At 39.6% G+C, this 24135-nt stretch overlaps 3 protein-coding genes across 3 annotated transcripts in view; 1 reads left to right on the plus strand and 2 right to left on the minus strand.

The window, feature by feature from the left end:
* Positions 1 to 18081, plus strand: part of tpp1 (tripeptidyl peptidase I) — a 32696-nt gene extending 14615 nt beyond the window's left edge. The window contains exons 7-13 of the mRNA XM_052036880.1: positions 1080 to 1278; positions 3424 to 3612; positions 4800 to 4872; positions 7546 to 7663; positions 8828 to 8989; positions 9289 to 9426; positions 17042 to 18081. Coding sequence (XP_051892840.1) covers positions 1080 to 1278; positions 3424 to 3612; positions 4800 to 4872; positions 7546 to 7663; positions 8828 to 8989; positions 9289 to 9426; positions 17042 to 17197 — 1035 coding nt within the window. The 3' untranslated portion in view covers positions 17198 to 18081. The remainder of the gene's footprint in view (positions 1 to 1079; positions 1279 to 3423; positions 3613 to 4799; positions 4873 to 7545; positions 7664 to 8827; positions 8990 to 9288; positions 9427 to 17041) is intronic.
* Positions 18082 to 18104: 23 nt separating this feature from the next.
* Positions 18105 to 20141, minus strand: LOC127571466 (Fanconi anemia group M protein-like). The gene is made up of 4 exons (XM_052017898.1): positions 20127 to 20141; positions 19763 to 20075; positions 19196 to 19487; positions 18105 to 18254 (listed from the first exon to the last, which is right to left on the minus strand). Exons 1-4 carry the CDS (start codon positions 20139 to 20141, stop codon positions 18113 to 18115), a joined length of 762 nt encoding a protein of 253 aa, XP_051873858.1. The 3' UTR covers positions 18105 to 18112.
* Positions 19996 to 24135, minus strand: part of LOC127581901 (Fanconi anemia group M protein homolog) — a 129947-nt gene continuing 125807 nt past the window's right edge. Inside the window, 3 exon segments of the mRNA XM_052036737.1 lie at positions 19996 to 20141; positions 21497 to 22070; positions 22072 to 22107. Coding sequence (XP_051892697.1) covers positions 21540 to 22070; positions 22072 to 22107 — 567 coding nt within the window. The 3' untranslated portion in view covers positions 19996 to 20141; positions 21497 to 21539.

Here is a 24135-nt window from a genome sequence, read left to right on the forward strand (position 1 = left end):
AGCATAGGTTTTGACAGACCATTCAGAGGAGTGGAATGTGCAAGCTTGGGTGTGGGGCTAGAAGTTTCCCATGCAGTGTAGAGCAGTGGTAAAAATGAACCTGCAACCAAATGCAGTAAAACTCCAATCATCCAGCACACTCAGGAATTTGGTGCCAGACTGGTAGATTTTCTGGACTGTTGGATGTTAGTCCTATTAAGAATAAGATTTCTTTATTAGTCACATGTACATTGAAACACACAGTGAAATGCATCTTTTGCGTAGAGTGTTCTGGGAGCAGCCCGCAAGTGTCGCCACACTTCCAGCACCACCATAGCATGCCCACGGCTCCTAACCTGTACGTCTTTGGAATGTGGGAAGAAACTGGAGCACCTGGAAGAAACCCACACAGTCACAGGGAGAGCATACAAACTCTTACAGACAGTGGCCGGAATTGAACCCAGGTCGCTGGCACTGTAATAGCATTACGCTAACCGCTACACTAATAGCCCAACACTCTTTTAATTCACCTTTTTTTTAAAGATGTATTATAATAAATTTTCCAGTGAATCCAACAATGTTTTTAAATTTTAAATGCATCCCAGTCGGTTTAAAAAGAGTGCAGCACGAGAGGCCTCACTGAGTTGAGAGGGAGCACGGCAAACATCACTTGGTGAGTCGTGCTGAACAAACGAGATTCCAGATAGCTGGATGGTGGATTATTGGAGTTTTACTGCAATATCCAAATAACTTGGTGTGGTGTGCCAGTGAGTATCCAAACAAATTATGACAGGGACTATCTTGTAACTTGTTTTCTTGATTTTTTTTGCTCTCTGATCAATGCACGCTGTACTAACTCAATGTAACTGCACTGTGTAATGAATTGACCTGTAGGAACGGTATGCAAGACAAGTTTTTCACTGTACCTCAGTACAAGTGACAATAATAAACCATTACCAATACCAATCTTCACATTTTTGCTTTTTCAGACTTGATGCATTTATTTTACCATGAAATGATGGTGAATTTTAATAGAAATTGTAGTTGATCTGTTGAATATTTCTGCAAATTAATTGGATTTTAACTGTTTTATCCTTCAGTTTCTGGAGCAATATTTTCACCAGTTGGACCTTGTAGAATTCATGCAATTATTTGGTGGAAACTTTGTCCACCGCACCAAAGTAGATAAGATAATAGGGCACCAAGGAGGTATAAAGGCGGGTTTGGAAGCCAGTCTGGATGTGGAGTATATTATGAGCACTGGTGCAAACATTTCCACCTGGATCTTCAGTAATGCAGGTGGGTTTTTATTGAATTTCAGGCTATTTGTCAGACCATAGTGTGGTTTTCTTGAAGTATTTATGGCCCACTGCTTATTCAAACGTTTCCTAACTGAAGCAAAGAAATAAACCACTGGTGGAACTCAGCAGGTCAGGCAGCATCTATGGAGGGAGCTATCTGTGGAGGGAAGCATCTATGGAGGATAGTTGACTATCCCTCTGCCTCCACAGAGGCTGTCTGACCCACTGAGTTACACCAGCAGTTTTTTGCTCCAGAATCCAGCATCTGCAGTTTCGTGTGTTTCCTATCTATACTAGTTCATTCAAAGCAAAACGCTTAGAGTTACTAAGATTTAAAGATGCTTCGTATTCCTGCCCATGACATTAATTTAGCTTATAGTTAGTCGTACAGCTTTAGTGATCTAAAGTTCACATTTATTTACTGAGTAATTATTGAAGGGAGAGCTTAAATGTAGTTGTATAGAAATAATTCCTTTGGAGCATTTTTGATTAGCTACTATAAGTTTAATAAAGCAGTCAAATTCCAATACAACACACTTTCTTAGTCTTTGACCCTTCTCCCCTTTATTATAGCTTAGGTTAAAAATAAATTCTTAAAGATAATGAAAGCTTGCATGAACTTCTGGAAATAATTGCTGATCAATTATACTATCATGCTTTAACCTCTCACATGGTCAGTCCCATGCTCTCCTTCCTCTTCTTCAGAGAGGAAGTCTCTGAGTTTGCACATCAGATGAGCTTCAGTGTGAAGCAATAGTCAGCATGTGCATTTGAAAATTGCAACTCAGTCCATTGGTAGCTTCAGGTCCTGAACCACAATTTAACAGTCTCTGGGGCCAATTGATAGCAGACTGAATCACATACATGAAAACCAGAGTCACTCTGGCTTCTGGCCTCTGCTCACCTTTGCAGGTTTTAAGATTTAATGTGCAGAAATAAGAGATTATACTCATTCTATCCAATTCCTTGCATCTCCCATGCATTCATTAGATCGCTTTGAAGCTAGTTTATTAAGTAGCACTGTAAGTTAAGAGCATCGCAATGTGTCATCTATATAAGGAGCCCATGCATTATTTTTTTATCTTAAATTCATTCTAATTTAAATTAATCAATTTTTTAGTTTGCTTCAAAAGTTTGCAGATTATCCGAATGATTCCAAGGAAAGATTTAACTGCTGATTGATTTTGAAAAAATAAGGTCATTTTACCCTTCGTGACTGTTCTGCCATTCAATCTGATCATGACGTTCGCTATCTCATATTCCAACTCTCTCCCCATACTCCTTGAGGCCTTTTGTGTCCAGAAATTTATCTATTTCCTCAGAAATATTCAGCGACTTAGCCTTCACTGCCTTCTGTAGTAAAGAATTCTACAGGTTCACCATCCAGATATTTCTCCTCATCTCAGTCTTAAATACCTTAACCTTGAGACCATGACCCCTTATTCTAGGCTCCTCAGTCTCCTTGCATCCAGTCCATATAACCCATCAGTACTTTGTGAGATGAATACCCTTCCTATCCTTCTAAACTCCAATAAATACAGGTCTTGTCAACTCAATCTCTCCTCGTACAACACTTCTGCCATCCCCAGAAATCAGTTAGGTGAACCTTTGCTACATTCCCTCTGGGTAAGAAGGCTGAAACTGCACACTATACACCGGGTCCTATATAATTGTAGTAAGATGTATTGTTTGCTGGCTTGCACATTTGCTTTCAATGATTGGACACCCTTTTGTACATCAACGTTTCACAAACTATCACCGTTTGACTAATGCTATGACTTTCAGTCTTTCCTACATAAGTGGGTAGCTTAATGTTATACTGAATCTGTAGTATATTTGCCCATTTACTCATCTTCTCTGAATCGTGTCAAAGACTCCTTGCAATTCATGATCCCACCCAGGCTGTGTTGTCGGCAAATGTAGAAATATTACGTTTGGTTCACTCATCCAAAGCATTGAAATGTATTGAGAAGGGTTAGTTGGGGGTTGCAAATGAAAGAGAAGGTGTGAGTAGATGGGGCTTGAGCACTGCTCTCTGTGGTATCCCACCACTCACTGCCTTCCAACCCAAAAAAAGACGCTCTCTGTTTCCTGTCTGGAACTAATTTTCAATCTATGATGATCTATAATTTGACCTTTACAGGGAGGCATAAATCGCAAGAACCCTTTCTGGATTGGATTACTTTACTGAGTAATATGTCATCCATCCCATGGGTCCACACCATCAGTTATGGAGATGATGAGGACAGTTTGTCAGTGGCGTATTTAAAGAGAATCAACATTGAGTTTATGAAGGCTGGTGTCCGTGGTCTCTCAATACTCTTTGCTTCTGGTAACTATCTTTCTGAGAATCTGATGACGAATTGCTTTTAAAGCAAGATTTTTGTTTTTATTTTAAACCAGTCATCATTTGACATACTGGGCATTGGATCTGAGGGTCACACCCCAAACCACTTTAGCCACAGTTGCTGTTGATGAGCTGGGGAAAAAAAATGGAAGAGGTCATGTGCTTCACCCATTTCTCACATTGTGTATTGTTACATTTGCGCAGGAGGACACTTCAAACATTCATTTTAGATTGTTTGGGAATAAATTGATTAAAGAATAATGGATTTCTAATCTCTCATTTCTCTGCAATCTGGTCTGTTTTTGCATTGTGTGCAAAGCAAACTACTGCATACGGTGAAAAGCTGATAAGGTGAAAATGGGTTTGACACCATCTGAGAAGGTCATCTGTATTATCTCATCTTTCACCCTATCACACACCTCTTTCATTCACCCCCACTTCCTTCCATTCTTCTCAGTATATTAAGACTTGTTTTATTCAAACCTCATTGACCTGAAAGTTATTGTTTCTCTTTCCAAAGTGTTCTTTGTTTCATTTTAATATAAAGGACTTGCACAAATATTGCTTAATCAATTTATTTTACATTCATCAATTGTATACCATCAAGGATATATATTTTATGTGCATTTCATGGTGCAACACTTTGAAAAGTTTAGGAGATGCAGCAAATATCTGATTACTGATTATCAGATTGCTTTTTTTTCATATTAGTACGTGAACTAAAAATAGAACAGTGCCAAAAGGCCATTGATACCCTAAATGACTACAGTTTAGTCTTTGCCAATATATGATGCACATTGGTGCTCATTTTACATCTATAAATAAATGTGTGTTTTGGAAAGAGGGTTGATAGTGATGGTGGAGTAGTGGGGGTGGGTTATGCCTGTCCTTGTGGTTTAGAGCCTTCCACCCCAATCTTCCTACTTGGTTAGGTTCGGGGGCAGGAAGGCAGCTTATCCCAGAGGGCAAGGTTCTTCATTTAAATAACAGCATTGCTTCCTGACGATGTCTGATCAAGCATGCCCAGATTTAAATCCTATCTTTACTTTCATGGAACTGCTCAGCATTGAGATGGGGGATAATGCTCAAAATATTAGTTACGTATAAGAGAAAGTTAAAGTTAACCTTTAATATCATCAACCATTTTAATACTTGCCTCCCTTTTACAATAGGTGATGATGGTGCAGGCTGCAGAGAAGTTAGAAAAGGCAGAAATACCTTCAGGCCAAGTTTTCCTGCATCTAGGTAATGACACAAATGCACTCCAGCCTTTTAATCAGTATTTGGGTAATATCCTACCATCTGCTTTGCCTGATCAAAGATTTAAATATGCTAGCTAATGTATTTTTCAATTCTATATTGAATTAAAAGTGATCCTGCTAAAGCTGCTTGTATTTATATAACTTCAGAATCCATTATTGTTCAACAACTCATTTATATTTTAGCAATAAAATATGGATCAAACATAGAATTTTTGAGGTTGTGCTGAACTAATTAATATATCTGTTGCAAGACCAATTTTGAGGTCTTAAGATGCTGGATTACTGTTGGTAATAAATCAGAGGTGGCAGCACGTCACTCCAGTACACTGAAGGACTGGGATTCATATTGATGTCCACCGGTTCCAGTGCTTAGTTGTGATAATGTGATCAGTCTCAAACAGTTAATGATTTTCCTCACAAAATTAGAAAAGGTTGTCATCCTTAATTTGTCTCACTGAAGGTTGCAAGGTTAACTGTCGGAGACCTGATAGAAGGAACTGACATGTTCTTTGTTTAAAACTTTATTTACAGCACTGTTACAGGCCCTTCCGGTTCACTGAGTCTGCGCTGCCCATTTAAACCCATGTTAACCTACCCGTAGGTCTTTAAAATGTGGAAGGAAACCGGAGCACCCGGAGGAAACCCATGCAGACACGGAGAATGTACAAATTCCTTACAGCGACGAGAATTGAACCCCGATCGCTGGTGCTGTAATAGCGTCACGCTAACCACTATGCTACTGTGCCGCCAAAGCTTTTTAAAAGTTTTAAGTTTTTTTAAGTGAGAACGGGAAGCAATTTAAAAAGATGGGCCTGTTTTTGTAGTTCTTGTTGCTGTGGTGAGTAGATAGGCCTGCTGATTAGCTAACTGGATAATTAGGCAACCGCTGCCAGTAAGAAGAAATTAGGTCAAGCAGAGCAGCCATTGTGTGAGTGGACAGTGCTAAAGTGGGGAATTGAGGCTTTGGCTCAAGAGGAGTATTTGACCTGAAGGTCAGTGACTAGTGGTGTTCCGCAGGGATCTGTTCTGGGATCCCTGCTCTTTGTGATATGTATAAATAACTTGGATGAAGAAGTGGAAGGGTGGGTTGGTAACTTTGCAGATGACCCACAGTTGGTGGTGTAGTAGATAGCACATAAGGTTGTCGTAGGTTGCAATGGGATTCAGACAGGGTGCAGAGCTGGGCAGAGAAGTGGCAGATGGAGTTCAATCCAGAGAAGTGTGAAGTGATACACTTTGGAAGATCTAACTTGAAGGCAGAGTACCCGGCTTATGACAGGATTCTTAGCAGTGTGGAGAAACAGAGAGATCTTGGGGTTCCAGTACATAGATCCCTCAAAGTTGCCACACTGGTTAAAGATTGAGTTCAAGAGCAGAGAGGTAATGTTGCAGCTCTATAAGACCCTCGTTAGACCACATCTGGAATATTGTGTTCCGTTTTGGTCACCACATTATCGGAAGGATGTGGAAGCTTTGGAGAGGGTGCAAAGGAGACCTACAAGAATGCTGCCTGGATTGGAGAACATGTCTTAAGAGGAGAGGCTGAGCAAGTTCGGGCTTTTCTCCTTGGAGAGACGGAGGATGAGACGAGACTTGATAGAGGTATATAAGATTATGAGAGCCATAGACAGAGAGGACAGCCAGCATCTTTTCCCCAGGGTGGTAATGGCCAATACTAGAGGTCACCTGTTTTGGGTGCATGGAGGAAAGTTCAGGGGGGATGTCAGAGGTAGGATTTTTACACAGAGAGTGGTGAATGCCTGAAATGCACTGCTATCATGAGGGTGGGGGTGGTGGAGGCTGATACAATAAGGTCATTTAAGAGACTCTTAGCTAGGCACGTGGATGAAAGAAAAATAGGTTATGGGAGGTGAAGCAGAGAGGGGGATAGATAGAATGTGGATAAGGTTTATGTCGGTTGGCACAACATCATGGGCCGTAGGGCCCGTACTGTGCTGTACTGTTCTATGAAAACTATATGACCCACCCATAGTGAGAGCCCTGAACCATATTCAGGTTTGTGTCTCAGTTGAATTCAGCCAGCACCAAACTGGCTTCTTCACTGCTGTTAACATTGTTAAATAAGACAAAAATCATCTGGAGTCCACACAAAATCAGATGGTAGGCTGGGCACATTGACATCTGTTGCCAATCCCATGGAGCATTATTATGTGCACACTGATTGCTTCAAGGACTGCCAGTTAAGCTGCTCAATAGCTGTCGTAACACACCTGGCCCACACTCCACCCATTTATACATAACATTTGCTGTAATGGACAAGACCCCCTACTGCACATTAAATTCAACCTTCGTTTGTTTTGGGCAAAAGTGACTGGATGTCAAGCATGAAAGTAGAATCTAGAGGGTGTTGGTTGTCAAAGGGATATGTGAGCCCACCAACCATTCCTTAGCTATTCACTTGTCTTTAGATAAGTCTGTTGTCATTTGTTTCTTGTTAGTTTCTTTTTAGTTTCAAAAATTATTTTACAGACATCATCCAGAAGGCAACACTTACTGAATGGTCATCAATTGTTACAAAAGAAATTAATAAAATTGTGGATTTTGTTTTAAAAAAAGTATCCAATGGCATTGGAAAGAACAGAATCATTGATTATGATGCTCTAACATAACCGAATATATAACGTTTCTCTTTTAGTCCTTATGTTACCACTGTGGGAGGAACTTCTTTCAAGAATCCATTTCAAATTACATTCGAGGTCACGGACTACATCAGCGGTGGTGGATTCAGTAATGTGTTTAAAATGCCTGATTATCAGTTAAGTAAACCAGCTGGTCATTGTTTTCTTGTTTCACTGAAGAAAACTTCTTAAGGAATTGGTTGCTAAAAACAATCAGGATAAAGGTTTCATCTAAGATAGTTACAATAAGTTGACAGTGTTTCAATAAGGTAGTCACGTTATATATCATGTACCACATTGTTGCATGATATGAAAATAAAGGTTGGCAGATTACTCGTTATTCCCCTTTTGCACTATTTATTTATTTTTGTAACATATAGTAATTTTTATGTCTTTATGTCTTGCACTGTATTGTTGCCACAAAACAACACATTTCACAACATACTGTATGTCAGTGATAATAGACCTGATTCTGATGTAGATTAAGCCAGTCTGTTTTTCTTATTATTCCATTTCTGCTTTTTTTAGTTCTAGTAGGTAAAATTTTCTATCTAATTGGGTGATTTTATGAAGTGCTATTGAATCCTAAAGAATGAACTTCTTAAAAATATCTTACTTTGAAATATTAGTGATGTTGAAATGACAAAGGATAATTTGAAAAGCATGAGAGGAAAAATCTCTATATGTAAAAGCAAGAACAATACTGTCGTACAACTTAAACAGGTACTGTTAAATGGAAGTTGGATCAGGCAGAGAAGTGATCCTTAAAGCATACTTGGAATGAGTCATCCCTGTCATTTTTCACTTTCCATTTGGGCAAATGTTAAGGAAGAGATTTTAAGACTCAGCACAGAGGGACATAAAAGCCAGCTTTCCTCCCTTTGTGACAGTGCATTTGGGTTTCAGTGTAGGATGTATTTTAAGGTGGTATGTTAGGTGAAAAAGATAGAAATCCAAGACATTTAGTGCCTTGGCCTTCCAATATACTTTTCTCGCTCCTTTTAATTCTCAACATATTTCCGTTATTTGACAATATCTGAAAGGGAACACTCATGCGTAAAAGAATAGCTCTGAACATTCATTTGTGTGCTTTTTTCTATGGAACAATGAGGCCAACTTCGATCAAAATATTACAAGATTAATTTTAAGAGAAGTTCAAATAATATGAAACTAAAGAAAAGATTTGGCCAAATATGTCCCTTTTACAAGATAATGGGTGAAGAAGTATTTCTCTTGAGACATTGTAGATAGGTTTAATATCTTTAGGGTGAAGGTTATACCATTTCTGTTTTTATCTTGCAGGCTGCTGCTGTGAATTCTTATCTCAAAAGGATAAAATCTCTTCCTCCAGACACCTACTACAATGCTGGTGGTCGTGCCTACCCTGATGTAGCAGCGCTCTCTGATAACTACTGGGTTGTGACCAATTTAATCCCCATTCCTTGGGTTTCTGGAACATCAGTGAGTGGAATCATTTATACAGTCTATACATTATATGTTTATATTTAAACCTCTTTAACCATAATAAGATAAAAATCACTATTGTAATCATAAGTCCAGTCTAGTTCAATGTTTTAATAGGAGACAGCCAGTTCCCATCAACTTCAACAAGTTGACCCATCATTGATGTAGAATAGTTATATATTAGTATCTTGTTTCTTGTTCCGCAGGGTGACTTATCATAAAGGTAATGGAAAACAAATAATTGAGATTTTTATGATTGTATTTATTAAAACGTGTGGTTTTGTTTTTCTCTGCAGGCCTCAACTCCAGTCTTTGGTGGTATCCTGGCCCTCATTAATGATAACAGGTTCCAACAAGGTCTTCCAGCTCTTGGCTTCATAAACCCCTTGCTTTACAAAATACAGGAGAATGGTACATCTGGAGCTTTCTTTGATGTAAGTTGAAACAAGACCATTGACTCAAAACTACCACAGGATTTTATTAACTGGTTTTATCAATGTTGTTACTTTTAAATATTCTGGAAGAATTTCTAGAAAAGGATTTCCTTTTCTGCCAAAATGTTTTCTGTTGCTAGGCCAGTGTAAGTAAACTCCAGGTCAAGTACCTACATGGCAGATTCAGCATCTGCATTGCAACCACTGTGCACCTTAACCCTGTAGAATAGTGCTTATTGCAATGTGATATTTTTGGTTATTATACCAGCCTTTTATACAACCTCTCATATAAACTGGAAAATGTGTAGTTTTGTGCTTTAACTACCCAGCTACCAATGTCGTGGGGTATAAGCAAAGCAAAACATCGACATTCATGCCTGTTAATGTGGAGCTTACGCTATGATAACATGGATTCCCTCTGGAGGTCGTGTTGGATAATGTGCTGCATGGACTGATTAGCAACTTCACAGTCTCATGCTGCTTATTTTACAGGAGGTGGCAGCATTTATCATAAATGGTCCTGAAGTAGTGTTTGATTAAGGTAGCGTGGAAGGTTTCATCTTTATATTAGTTGATTTTAAATAGACGTCTAGAAATTAGACTAAAGGTACATGAATGGATCCCTTACTATTTTTTCAGCTGGTCTCACAGATCTGCATTTGGATATATGCAGGGATTAAAACAAAAACTGAGATGATGCTAACTTTTTCTGCAGTTGAGTGGAGAGAAGCCAGTATCCCAGATTGAAGATAACTGAGAAAAATGGGAAGCCAATTTAAACCTGTTTCAGTCCTGCCAGTTAGATTAAAATGAAACACAATGTTTACTGCTACTAGGATTGTTCCTCAGATAGTGCTGGGGAAATGTGTGCCATTCACTGTTGTTACCACTTAAATCATCTAGGAAGGTAGTAGTGACCTATTGTGTAGGATCAGTGTCACTGCTTTGTCAATCTGTGCCTCCAGTACCTCCTCATTAGACATCAGTTTAGGATGTTCAAACTCCAGCTAAAAGTGTCAGAAAAGCCATTAAACGTTAACACCTGTATTTAAGCTCTATTATTATCTGAATTGTCTTCCAGTAATTTTTGTTTTGCATGTCTATTACTTCATGTCCTGGCCCAAGTGGTGGCCAGCAAGGTAAATGGTTTCCTCATCAAATATTATCCCATTCTCTTTCAATACCACCACTGAAAAGCTCTCAAATAAAACAAAATGCTGGAAACATTCAGCAGGTCAGACAGCATTTGCCAAAGGATCTTCAACCTGAAAGATGAATTCTGTTTCGTTCCACTGATGTTGCCTGACCTGCCAAGAATTTCCAGCATGTTCTGTTTTTATTTCAGATTTCCATAATCAGCAGTGTTTTTTCCTTTAACTGAGAAACTTTAAAATCCTTCAACATCCCTTTTCCCTCTGAAATCTTTTACTGTGCTGCTGGCTCAGATCTGTGCCTATATTGCTTGCAACTTTAGGAAAGAAATCCTCTAATCAGATTTGCATTCTTGCTACATAACTTAATGGTTTAAGGACATATTGGACAATACAGGCAGGTCAGTTTAGTCTCAGTTGCGGATAAGATTTTGGAAAATTCATTACAGAAATCAAAATATTTTTCCCTTCAAAAACAAGAAGGAATGGATTTTAAGGTGAGAGGATGGAGTTTTAAAGGGGATTTGAAGGGTACTTTATTTTTACACACAGAGAGTGGTTGATATCTGGAACATGTTGCCCAAGGACCTGGTGGAATCAGATATAATTACTATGGTTAAGATGTATTTAGACAGACACAAATAGGCAAGTCATAGAAGGATACAGATCTATTGCTGGCAAATGGGATTGGTGTAGATATACATGGATGTGTTGGGCCAAAGGGCCCGTTTCCCTGCTGTATGGCTCCATAACTATAACTAATGGGCTCTTGGAGAAGTTTGAGGAGAGAGCCAGCACAGGTTTGTTAAAGCCATATCATGTTTGACTAACCTGATTGAATTTAATGGTGAGGTAACAAAGAAGGTGCATGAAGGGAGTACAATAGACATTACAATATATAATATGTTATCAATATGGATTTTTAGAAAGCATTTGACAAAGTGGGGTGGGCAAAATTGAGGCCCATGGAATAAGGAGATCAGGGACAGCATAGATTAAACCAATTGGCCTACAGACAGAAAGCAAAGTAAATGGTTATTTTGCAGACAAGACAATGATAGTGTTGGCACCACTGATTTTTTAAATTGTATATTAATAACATTGATACCGGTGAACAAGGTAAAATTTCAAAATTTGTGGATGACTCCTTGATGGATGAGTAAAATGGTCTGGTGATCTGTAATGCAAAGAAGTGTGATATGAGAGGATTCGCAGAAAGAAAGAAGAATAACGGCCATAGATGTGGGGAATTTGCTGTGTATCTGTGTAAATCTCTAGAAGTGGTAGAATGTGCTGACAGAGCAGTTAGTAAGACCATTTTGGATCCTGGACAGCATATAGGAAAGCACAGAGGGATATGTTAAACCAATGAGGCTGCAGCTAAACTATTATGACTTATTCTGGTTGCTGTACGATGTGAAGGTCCAAGAGGGCACGGAAAATTTTTACTAGAATGGTTCCTGGGATGAGGTGTTCCAGCTACAAGGTTAGACTGGGAAAGCTGGGGTTGTTCTCCCTGCAGCAAAGCTGGTTGAGAGGAAATCTCTCCACGTCCTTTGGCAGCATGTTCCAGAGAATAACTGCTCTCGGTTTATGGTTGAGAGGTGTGTACAAAATCATGGATACAAATGTGTACAAGATAAATAGCGAGAGGTTATTCTTATTAGCAAACACTCTGGAGGAACGAGTGATTGGGGAAAAAGATACAGGTGGGATCTGAGGAAAAATTCTTTATGCAGAGTGGTAATGATCTAGGACATGGTCATGTGCACAAGTACAGTGAGGTACAGGTATAATGAAAAACTTGCTTGCAGCAGTATCACAGGCATGTAGTTATAGACAACACACAGAATATAAATTATACAAGACAGTGAAGACAGATTTCTGAACGATCCATGAACACTACCTTGTTATTCCTCTTTTGCACTATTTATTTTTGTAACATAGTAATTTTTATGTCTTTGTCTTGCACTGTACTGCTGCCACAAAACAACAAATTTCACGACATATGTCAGTGATAATAAACCTGATTCTGATAAGACATCAGTGCAAAATAAAAAGACAATCAGAGACAAGTCCATGGTAATGTAAGAGATAGTCTGTACTGTTCCATAGCTGTGGTAGGATTAGGGTTGTGCAGGTGTGTTCAAGAACCTGATAGCTATAGGAAAGTAGCTGTTTCCTAAACCTGGTGGTGTGGGACTTCAGGCTTTTGTACCTCATGCCCGATGGTAGCAGTGAGAAGAGGGCATGCCCTGGATGGAGGAGATGCTTAATGATAGATGCTGCCTTTTTGAGGCAGCGCTTCTGCTAAATCTGTCAATGGTAGGGAGGGCTGTGCCCATGATGGACCAGGCTGTGTCCACCACTCTCTGCAGCCTCTTGCATTTGTATTGAAATTGCCATACCAGACCATGATGCAACCAGTCAGGATACCTTTAACAGTGCATCTGTAGAAGTATATTAGAGTATTTGGTGACATGTCAAATCTCCTTAAGCTTCTCATCAGCACACCCTTTTTTGTGATTACATCTATTTGCTGGGCCCAGGACAGGTCATCCAAGATGTTAATAGCCAGGAATTTGAAGCTGGTAACTCTCTCCACTCTGACCCACCAATGAGAACTGAAACACGGTCTCCCAACTTCTTCTTTCTGAAGTCAACAGTTAGCTCCTTGGTTTTGTTATCGTTGAGCATGTGGTTGTTATTGCAGCACCACTCAGCCAAATGTTCTGTCTCATCCTGTATGCTGACTCATCACTACCCATGATTCAGCCAGCAATAGTGGTGTCGTTGGCAAATCTGTCAAGGATCCAGTTGCAAAGGGAGATAGAGGCCCAGGTCTTTGAGTATTTTCACTAATGCAAGCTCTGTCAGGTCTTTTAATAGGAAATGGGAAGATGACAGAAAGGAATTTCTCGAGATATGGGGACAGAGTGAGGAAATGAGACTAACTGCATTGATGTTCAAGGAGTTGGTACAGACTTGATGGACTGACTAGTCTCCCTCTGCTGTAACAATTATATGATATTCCAAGTGTCATTCACTGACTCTGCATTTTCCCATCTCAGCCTCTGGTAGAGTATGGTATTGGTGAATTACATCAGTGCCTTATATTTGGGTCAGGGGTCTTGCAAAGCACATTTCCCACTGCAATTAGGATAAAAAGCTGGTTTGGATGACCCCAACAATCAGTTCCTGTCATAACTCCTGGTGTTTACCTTTGCTTCAGGTCAGAAGTTAATTCATATCATTGTAGTTAGCATTATATTTTTAATGTCATAGGAGGAGGTCACTTGGCCCATCAAGTGCATACTAGCTTTCTCCCACCTTTTCCCATTGCTCTCTGTCCTTCCACCCACCTACACCAGGTGTAATTTAGTGTCCAATTAACCTACCAAGCAGGATTTGTTTGGGATATGGGAAGAAATGGTAGTACCTGGGGAAATCCATAGAGTCATAGGGGAAACATGCAAATGCCACACAGGCAGTACCAAAGGTCCAGGTCAAACACAGGTTACTGGAGCAGTGCTAAACACTGTGCCATAATCAAATTGCTGAAGTTCCAACCACCTGTCCACCCTCACTGTAAAGCTAGGAGTGAAGAATCTGCTGTTTTTTTTGTCAGTGGATAGACTCAATCAGTGGAAAAATGAGATCTGACTCAATCTGGGGTTCAGAGGACACACAATAGGAAGGATGTGGTAAGAATTTGAAGGAGTGTTGAAGAGATTCTCCAGCATGTTGCCTAGATTGGAAGACTAAAGTTAGGAGATTGGATAGGCTGGGTTTGTTCTCAATAGAATGTAGGAGACTGATGTGTGACCTTAGAGGTTTTTTTAAAATTATGAGGGGCATAGATAGGTTAGATACTCAGATGTTTTCCCAAACCAGAGCAATCTAGTACTAGAGGGCATCAGCTTAAGGTGAGAGGGGAGAAATATAAAAGAGATCTGAGGCATAAAGGGAAAGATTTAAAGGGCAAGTTTTTCCCACACTGGTGGTGGTGGGATTCCCACTGGAGATGGCAGAAGTTGCGGAGAATGATGTGTTGATGCAAAGGCCTGTGGGGTGGTAGGTGAGGATAAGGGGAATCTTGTCCCTGTTATGTTGGGGGGGGGGGGGGGGGGGAGGAGGAGGAGGAATGGGGAATTTGAGGACAGGGTGGAAGCTGGAAGTGAAGTTGATAAAGCTGAGGAGCTCTGCATGGGTGCAGGAAGCAGCACCAATGCAGTCATCAATGTAGCAGAGAAAGATTTGGGGAGCATTACTGGAGTAGGATTGGAAGATGGACCTGTTCCATGTAGCTGACAGAAAGGCAGGCATAGCTGGGGCCCATGTGAGTACCTTTGGCTACACCTTTGGTCTGGAGAAAGTGGGTGGAGCCAAAAGTTATTGAGGGTGAGTACCAGCATAAAAAGCTGGTTCACTAACTGTAGCCATTAAACCATCCAATTGTTGTTAAAAAAAAAAATACCTGGTTACTAATGTCCCATGGCCTTTTGCAACGTGAGCCTCAATGTGCTCGACTCTGTCGATCCCAAATAGCCTCTAAAAACATGCAGGCCATACAATAAATACCGTCATTGCCAGAGCATTCACAGCCTGTGAACGAACAAACTCAAAAAACCTACGCAATGAGTATAATGTAATCCCAGAGCCCAGCAATCATTTGAGCAAATCTATACTGCATTCCTCCAAGGCCAACGTATCCTGCCCTTTTCAAGAAAAAAAAGTTAATAATCACTGCTGGAAGGACAAATGTAATAAAGGGGCTGACTATAAAGCCAGGAATGCAGCCTGGTAACCATGACAGAGATGATGGACAACAAACTTGCAGGAAGAATATAGGCCTTCGTTAGGGGATTGAGTTCAAGAGCCGCGCAGTAATGTTGCAGCTCTATAAAGCCCTGGTTAGACCACACTTAGAATATTGTGTTCAGTTCTGGTCACCTCACTAAAAGAAGGATGTGGAAGCTTTAGAAAGGGTGCAGAGGAGCTACCTGGATTGGAGAGCATGTCTTATGAGGATAGGTTGAGTGAGCTAGGGGGCTTTTCTCTTTAGAGCAAAGGGGGATGAGAGGTGACCTGATAAAGGTATACAAGATGCTAAGAGACATAGATCAAGTGGAGAGCCAGAGACTTTTTCCATGGCAGGAGGCATAATTTTAAGGTGATTGGAGGAAAGTACAGGGGGGTGGGGGTAAATGTCAAGAGGTAAGTTTTTTTTAATATACAGAGTGGTGAGTGCATGGAATGTGCCACCATGGTTGCTGGTAGAGGCAGATACAGGGACATTTAAGAGACTCTTAGATAGGCACATGGATGATAGAAAAATGGAAGGGAAGGGTATGTGGGAGGGAATGGTTAGATTGATCTTAGAGTTGGTTTACAAGGTCGGCACAACATCTTGGGCCAAAGGGCCTGTACTGTGCTATGATGTTCTAATACAAAAGAGAAAGGGAGAGAAATTGTAAAGAGCTGTAACATTGAAGGGGAGAATAAAGCAGTCCCAAGTACATGCCATGTCCCAATTTGAAATCTCCAGAATGCACAAGAAAAATCAGCACAAGTGCTGTGAAGGTAAAATCTCCTAACTACCAAATTATTTTCAGCATCTACACATACAAAGTAGTCTATACCATACTTGAAATTTCAAAATGCCAATGAGAAACAAATGAGCAAGATCAAAATACAAGTCCCAAAAACTGATTGTCCCGGTGCCACATGATTCTCATTTTAAGACCTCCCTTAATTATGAACAGTATTGTCCAAAACTTTTGTTCATGACTAACTCTTAAAATTTAAGATATTGTACATAAAAAAAAATCTTCCTCCACGTACATCAACTTCCTGTATAGTGTATGCATTGGTTATTATTACTGATGATTTTGTTGACAAGCACTTTACTTTGAATGCAAAGAACAAGGTGAAGGTATAGCACACCAGCAACCCTGTTATTATCAAAAGAGATAAATTCAGCTTACAGGCATAGAAAACATTAAATTTCATATTTTTCAATGATTGTTGCTGGATAAGTAGAATTATCTATTCAGACATTATTTGCATGACTATATTCTAAGCAACTTGTACCCTAATAGATCTTGTTCCGTTTTTAAATTTTGGCATTGACTTTTGTGTTGGAGAATAGTAAATGGAAATTGGGAGTGGGGGAGATTTAACTTCCACTGCAGCCACCTGGCCATTTTGGAATTCTGCATAGTTACATTGAACTTTGGGGTGCACTTGAAGAAATGCTTCGTCTCCCCTTCAATCTCTGCTTGTTGCTGTGTCCCAGCTCCTCGCTTTTTCTTTCCTTCCCCTCAAGGTGAGCACAGATTCACTGAAAGTATATTCTTCATATGATGGCTTAGTTGCTTCAAAGCTGACCCTAGAAGGTATGGTGCACAGGCTGTTTTTTTTGTTTTAGGTATGTTGCTGATGTTACTACATTTCATATTTAGGTAACTATTGGATGCCATTACGGTTGTTTGGATGAAGAAACTAAAGGTAGAGGATTCTGTGCTGCTCAGTCTTGGGATCCTGTGACAGGATGGGGGACACCAAACTATCCAGAACTACTCAAGGTACTTCTTCAAAGGAAAGATCATCATCCATGACCTGAAGAAACCCAAGATAGAGTGCAATCTAAATGAAAACCACATGCTGAATTTCTTTCCCCACCTTAATAATGTTGCCTTTTGTGAGTATGTGGATACTTATGGCATTAATGTTCTAATTTGTTCCATTTTTAATTGAAAATGTTTATGCTGCATTTTAATTATTCAGTTGTATTATATGCAAACAAGGCACTGATATTCAAAGAAAGATTATTGCTGCTTAAAATTTGTACCAATACACTCTGTCCCAAATAATCAGAATTGTACATTATGGAAACAGGCCCTTTGGCCCACCATGTCCAGGCACCCATCTCCACTAATTCAGTTTTCTTCTTGCACCCCCATCACTTCCACCTTACCCCACACTAAGGACAGGATACAGGCACTAATTAACCTACTGACCAGCATGGCTTCTAGCATGTGGAAGGAAACCAGATCACCTAGAGGAAAATCTATGCAGTCAGAGGGAGAACATGCACACTCCACAAGGATAGTACCAGAGGTCGGGATTGAACTCAAGTCTTTGGAGCTGCAAGGGAGGTGTGAACCACTGCAGCACTTTGCTGCCCAATGGTTACTTAGCTAACCCAACAGAAGTTAATATAATAATATTGGCCTATAGTTAACCAAATCAGATACATATTGGCACATTGACAAATAATTTAAATCCAGATTACTGAATCCAAGATGCACAATGGAGTTTGATTAAACTTTAACCAGTGGATCAGTCTAGATTTAAATTTGCAAATGTTGAATTGTCCAAATTAGAGATTACAGTTACAATTGTTTTGATAATCAGGTTTGAAAGTAAGTTATTTGAATTTGCTGAAAATGTTGTTGCAAGATTTTATTTACATAATTTTTACATTAAGCTGTACACAAAGTGCATATATAGTTAGTAAATTGTAAAAATATTTATGATGAGCTTTGTTTCCCATTAGTTTGGCCTGGTTGATCAGGTACCATCCGTGGATCAAACAAATAGTGCAGGTAACGGTAAATCTTTTCAGCTCGCCGGTGGCCAACCTTTGCCCGAGCTGCAATTTCAACCACTGAACTGAAAAGGCACAAAAAAAATTACAATTAGCTTAAGACTCTTCTCATTATTAGTAACTGTAATATAAATTTGGATGAAAACCATGCCTCTAGATATTAATGACTATCTTTAATACATGCAAGACACATTTCAAGTATATATTTTCTTTGAACCAATAAATTACTATGGCATCTTTACTTAGATCTTCCAGTCCTGTTTAAATATTAAAAGATAACACTGTGCCTACAATAGAATTGCAATTAGCTTGAGCAAATGTGTCAGTCTTGGACCACTGAATTTCTTTGCAGTGTGAGAATAAACTTAATGAATGTTGCATTAAATATGTAGAATGTGTATTCTGAACATTTCCAAAACTGAAGCTATAGACAGATAACAGTTACAATGGAAACAAGGCACTTATTTGCATTGATGTCTTGCATTGATGTCAAGCATTGATGTGACGGCACGGTAGCATAGTGGTTAGCACAATGCTTTACAGCGCCAGCGACCCGGGTTCAAATCCGGCCACTGGTCTGTAAGGAGTTTGTATGTTCTCCCCGTGTCTGTGTGGGTTTCCTCCGGGTGCTCCGGTTTCCTCCCACATTCCAAAGACATACAGGTTAGAAAGTTATGGGCATGCTGTGTTGGCGCCAGAAGTGCGGCGACACTTGTGGGCTGCCCCCCAAAATCACTACGCAAAAGATGTATTTCACTGTGTGTTTCGATGTACATGTGACTAATAAAGATCTTATGTTAAGTCATCATAAAACCTGTAAATCATGAGCTCAGGAATAACTTAAAATATGTACTCCTGCAAATGAAATAAATTTTACCCTCCAACACTGGTTTAATACAAGAGGGAATTTATAGTAGCAGTTATTTGAATATAGAAGTTGACATTATACCACTAACCATCATTTAGAATGTAAATAATATAACTGATAAAAGTCAAATCATTTTACCTGTTAGCAGCCTCTTTAACAGAGCTGAAGTGGTGACAGAGATTTAAAGCTGTTATATAACTGACATCAGGAATGCTGAGGTAGAACTGTAAAATTTGTTGCCGCAGTCCGCTAACATCCAATGGTACAGTAATGGCAGCATTCTTTCTCTCCTCAACACGGGCAAGTTCAGCAAGCAAACCAGCTGTTTCCTCCTGACTGGAGCTGAACAAGATTCTAATTCCAGCTGTGGTCAGAGCTGACAACAAGCCATCATAGTACCTGGTCCTCTGAAATATCCTAGATGTATCTCCTGTAATTCATTGAAATGTAGAGATCAGCACAACTTGTTTTTGCCTCAAATGAAAAGCAGGACCACTAATCTTAAATTTTTCTTGTAACTGAGAAAGGATAATTACTCTTCAGTGATATCCAAACCTTATAACTACGTGATGTTTTATATTAACAGACTTACTTTGTATTAATACACTGTTGTGAAACAGATTCAAGGTCTCAAAGGAAGACCTTGAATTCGAAGATTTTGTGAAATACTATCTGGCTCAAACAATTCATTAATAAACCACTCACCTGGTTTTGTTCTGTCCTTTTCCACAATGACACACACACGTTCAAACATGGCCTGAAGGTGCTGAATACGGTCTATAAACTTACTTCGGTTTACACTACTTGCAAACTCCATTAAGAATTTTCTTTCTACCACCATTCTGTTGCTCACTATATAAATCACATCCGTTGAGTGAACAAATTTCAGCCTTAATTTATGTTGAATACGTAGAGAAGAAACCAGATTTGGTCCAGAGGAAATTTCTCGACTATCCACAGAACTTTCAGTGGAGCTGTTCCAGAAGATACTGGGTGTGGAAAAGCAATCAGATGGTCTCTGCACAGACTTTCACTCAGGTCTTGAAATCGTGGAGGCATTGTTTATCACCAATGATTTCTCCATCTTTAAAAAAAAATGGATTTTTATTGCACTATCGCTATTACCAATATATTTATAACACCAGATCACTCAAGATCCAAAGGAACACCTGTAGTTAATCCTGGTATTGTTTTAGGAACTGTTTAAACTAATTTGGTAGGAGAATGGCAATTGAGATATTGAATTAGAAGGAAAAAATGTGAACAGAAGACTGGAAGAGGTAAATACCACCAGAGCAGAAAAATAGTAGTATGACATAGGTGAAGAGGGAATATTACTGTATTGAGGAAAGTACAGTGTGTGTAAACACATAAAGCTTGGTACACAAGGCTGATGAACTGAAGGTGCAAATAAAAAAAATGTGAAATTGTAAAGTCATGGTGATAAAAGTTCCAATTCAAACCCAACAGGTTTGAGTACTAAATTTTCTGAATATATGATGCTCCGTAGAGATGGTGAAGCAAGGAGGATGAAGCGAGGAGGCGCAGCAGCGCGATGGGAGTATCGATTAATGAGAATATTTCCAGAAGGGGTGTGTTTGACAGAGTTAACAAAACAACATAGGTTTCATTATACTGCTAGTTGTATTCCGAAAGCCACAAACAAATGGAAAGGAATATGCAAATTTGCAAGGAAATTATAAGAGAGATGCAAGAACAATAAACAGGAATTCATTTACCCTAATAGGCTTTGATAATAAAATAATAAACGAAAGAGGGAGAAGAAATTCTGAAGTGTGTTCAGGATTTTGTGATCAGCATTTTGGAGAATAAGATCAGTCAAGTGGAGCAAGTGTACTTGAAAAGAACATTCAATCCTAGCTTTACAAGGTTCAGGGTATGAAAAGGGACAAGCAGAAATTTACAGTAAAAGCACAATTGCAGGAAGGAAAATTTCAATGAGTTGGGAACAGACCTGGCCTAATAAATTGAATCAGAAATTGGTAGGCAAAACTGTAATTGAACTATGGCCAGCCTTTAAAGTAGATACAATTCAGGTACAGTCTAGGTACATTCCTACTGGGAGGAAAATTAGGAGTAAACAAAAACTAAGATTTCTTGGATGATAAGACTGGAAGCAAGGAAAAGGCTGAAACAAAAAAGTGGAGGAAGAAAGTGCAGATATTGCTGAGGTAATGATTTCAATCATCCTTCAATACAGGGTTGGTGCTAGAGGGCTGGGAGAAATACAAGTGTTTAAAAAAAAAGCAAAGATCATCTGAGCAATCACAAACCAATCAACTTAAGCACTGTGGTGGAGAAACTTACAAAAACACTAATCAAGATAAGATGAAGTCAATTAAATTAATAGAAGCCGGTCAGACTTTTAAAGTTAAATTTGAATATTGCACCAAAGCACACTCATTTAACAATACTTACATCAGGGACAACAGGATCTGTTTTGTCTTGCACTGTGTTGCATTTAAACTTGTGAATGCACAGTTGAATTGCACCTTCTTGAACGTTTTTGCTCCACACTGAAGTCCAAGGTTTCAGATACACAAGCCTGGAGATTCAACCTGATGTCACAGCTTCTGTCCAAGGAGGAAAAAGCTGAAGGTTTGCTCTTATCAATTTCTGCTGCTGGTAAAGTAATTTTTTGAATTGGGCTTTTTAAAGAGCTACCCAAGCTTCTTTTTGAAGAACATAAAGTAACATTTTTATCTTCTGTAATCTGTTTACTCTTGCTGTTTTGTATCACAGTATTTCCTGCCAATTGTTGTTTAACATTTGTGTCTTGTTCTTCTTCACTGGAATCATCCAATATAATGATGCGACTGCCTTTCCTCTTTTTGGACAATTGATCTTTGCTATTTTCCTTTTCTGCCTTTTTTGTTTTTGTTCTTGTTCTTTGCCGAGTTAGGTACTGATGGTTTTCTCCGATGAGATCAAAATTAACAATATCATCATCACTTAATTCAGTTTGATTTTCATCTTCTTCCCGAACACAAAAAACTGTCTTCCAAGTAGGTCTCATCCTGTTCAGGAATCTGTTAACATGAGAAGAACATTACAAATGACCAGAGGTTAAACTTGTAATTATTGGCTTAGAATGTAATACCCTGCCACTGTTAACAACACTAATAATAACAAAACAAGAAAGAAAGCAAACACTGGAAAGCAAGTACTCAAATATATCCCGTATGCTTTTGATTCTTGGACTTCCAGGCAACTCAAGCACTGAAAATATACCCCCAACACAAACTCTGTAAAAATCCTCCAACTTTACCGCAAGCCCCCATCGATTGCATGCCAAAAAACACACTCTCAAAAAAGACATAATATTCTAGGCTCTGTTATGTGACAGGGGAAAAGATTCAAGAATGTACTTAAATCTTGCTTGAGAAAATGCAACATCCCATTGTCTCTTGGGAATCCCTACATAACCGCTCAAAATGGAGAAGGAGCATTCAAGATGGTATCGAGAACCGTGCACTGGGAGCACATGGTAATGCAACTTGAAAAGATTAATAAAGCAACGGCAAACATAATGAATGTTTGGGCCCAAGGGAGTATGGAAAAAAGAAGGGACTTTGGCGTGCAAGTCCAAGAGTCCCTGGAGGAGGCAGCACTGTTGAGGTTAACAGGGCATATGGGACACTTGCCTTCATTAACCAAACCCAGCAACAGAGAATACAAGAGGTGGTTCTGGTACAACTTTATAAAACATTGTTTAGGCCACTGCTGGAGTACTATGTGAAGTTCTGATCGCCGCACTCTCGGAAGGATGTGATTACACTGCAGGTTCACCAGGATGTTGCCTGGGAATAGTGTGATTCAATTATGAGGAGAGACTGGAAAGGATGGCCTTGATTTTCTTGATAGGAGGCAGCTGAAGGGAAGACTGATAGAGGTATACAAAATAAGGAGGGGCATAGCTAGGGTAGGTAGCAAAAAATTCTTCCTCACAACAGAGGTGTCTAAGGGGTAGGAGGTTAGTGGAGATCCGAGGTAAAATCTTTTCATCCAGAGGGTGGTTGGAATCTAGAATGCACTGCCTAAGTGGGTGGTGGAGGCGGGTATATTCTCACAACCTTAAAGCTGTTGACAAGGACCCCTACTGGACTTCAGTAAGGCTTTCAACAAGGTCCCTCATGGTAAGTTGGTCCAGAAGATCAAGGCACATTGGATCAATGGAGACTTGGTAAATAGGATTCAAAATTGAGCTGTTTATAGAAGATAGAGGGTAGTGGAGGTGGGGTGTTATTCTGACTGGAGGATTGTGCTCGGACTTCTGTTGTTTGTGATATATACAAATGATTTGGATGAAAACGTAGGTGTGTTGGTTAGTAAGTTTACAGATGACACAAAAATTGGAGGTTGTGGATAGTGAAGAATGTTGCCAAAAGATTCAGCGGGATATAGACCAGTTGGAAATGTGGGCAGAGAAACAGCAGATGGAGTTTAATGTGTACAAGTGTGAGGTGTTGCACTTTGGGAGGTCAAATGAAAGAGAAAAGTATGCAGTAAATGGTAGGACTCTCAGAAGCATTAGTGTACAGAGGGATCTTGAAGTACGAAGTCCATAGTTCCCTGAAAATGGCAACAGAAGTACAGAGTAGTAAAGGCAGCAAACAGTATACTTGCCTTCATCAGTTGCGGTGTTGAGTATAAAAGTCAGGAAGTCATGTTGCAGTTGTATAAAAATTTAGTTAGGCCATATTTGGAGTACTGTGTGCATTTCTGGTCACTGCATTACAGGAAGGACGTGGAGGCTTTGGAAAGGGTGCAGAAGAGGTTCACCAGAATGTTGCCTGGATTGGACAGTAGGAGAAGCTGGACAAACTTGGATTGTTTTCTTGGAACCATCAGAGGCTGAGGGACAACCTGATGGAAGTATTGGTGGTAGGTGCCTGGAACACACTGCTGGGGGAAATGGTGGAAGCAACTACATTAGCAACATTTAAGAGGAATTTAGATAGGCACATGAACAGGCAGAGAATGGAGCGATACAAACCACATGCAGGCAGATGGGATTCATTTAGAACATCGAACAGCACAGTACAGGCCCTTCAACC

Source organism: Pristis pectinata, chromosome 1 (genome assembly GCF_009764475.1).
Source record: "Pristis pectinata isolate sPriPec2 chromosome 1, sPriPec2.1.pri, whole genome shotgun sequence".
Taxonomy (NCBI): domain Eukaryota; kingdom Metazoa; phylum Chordata; class Chondrichthyes; order Rhinopristiformes; family Pristidae; genus Pristis; species Pristis pectinata.

What these genes read in the sequence shown, in the direction of transcription:
- LOC127571466 (XM_052017898.1), bottom strand. An exon ending in AAAGGACAGAACAAAACCAG is followed by an intron (nt 19,488 to 19,762) that starts GTGAGTGGTTTA and finishes AATGAATTACAG; the next exon opens with GAGATACATCTAGGATATTT. An exon ending in GTTAAAGAGGCTGCTAACAG is followed by an intron (nt 18,255 to 19,195) that starts GTAAAATGATTT and finishes GTGCCTTTTCAG; the next exon opens with TTCAGTGGTTGAAATTGCAG.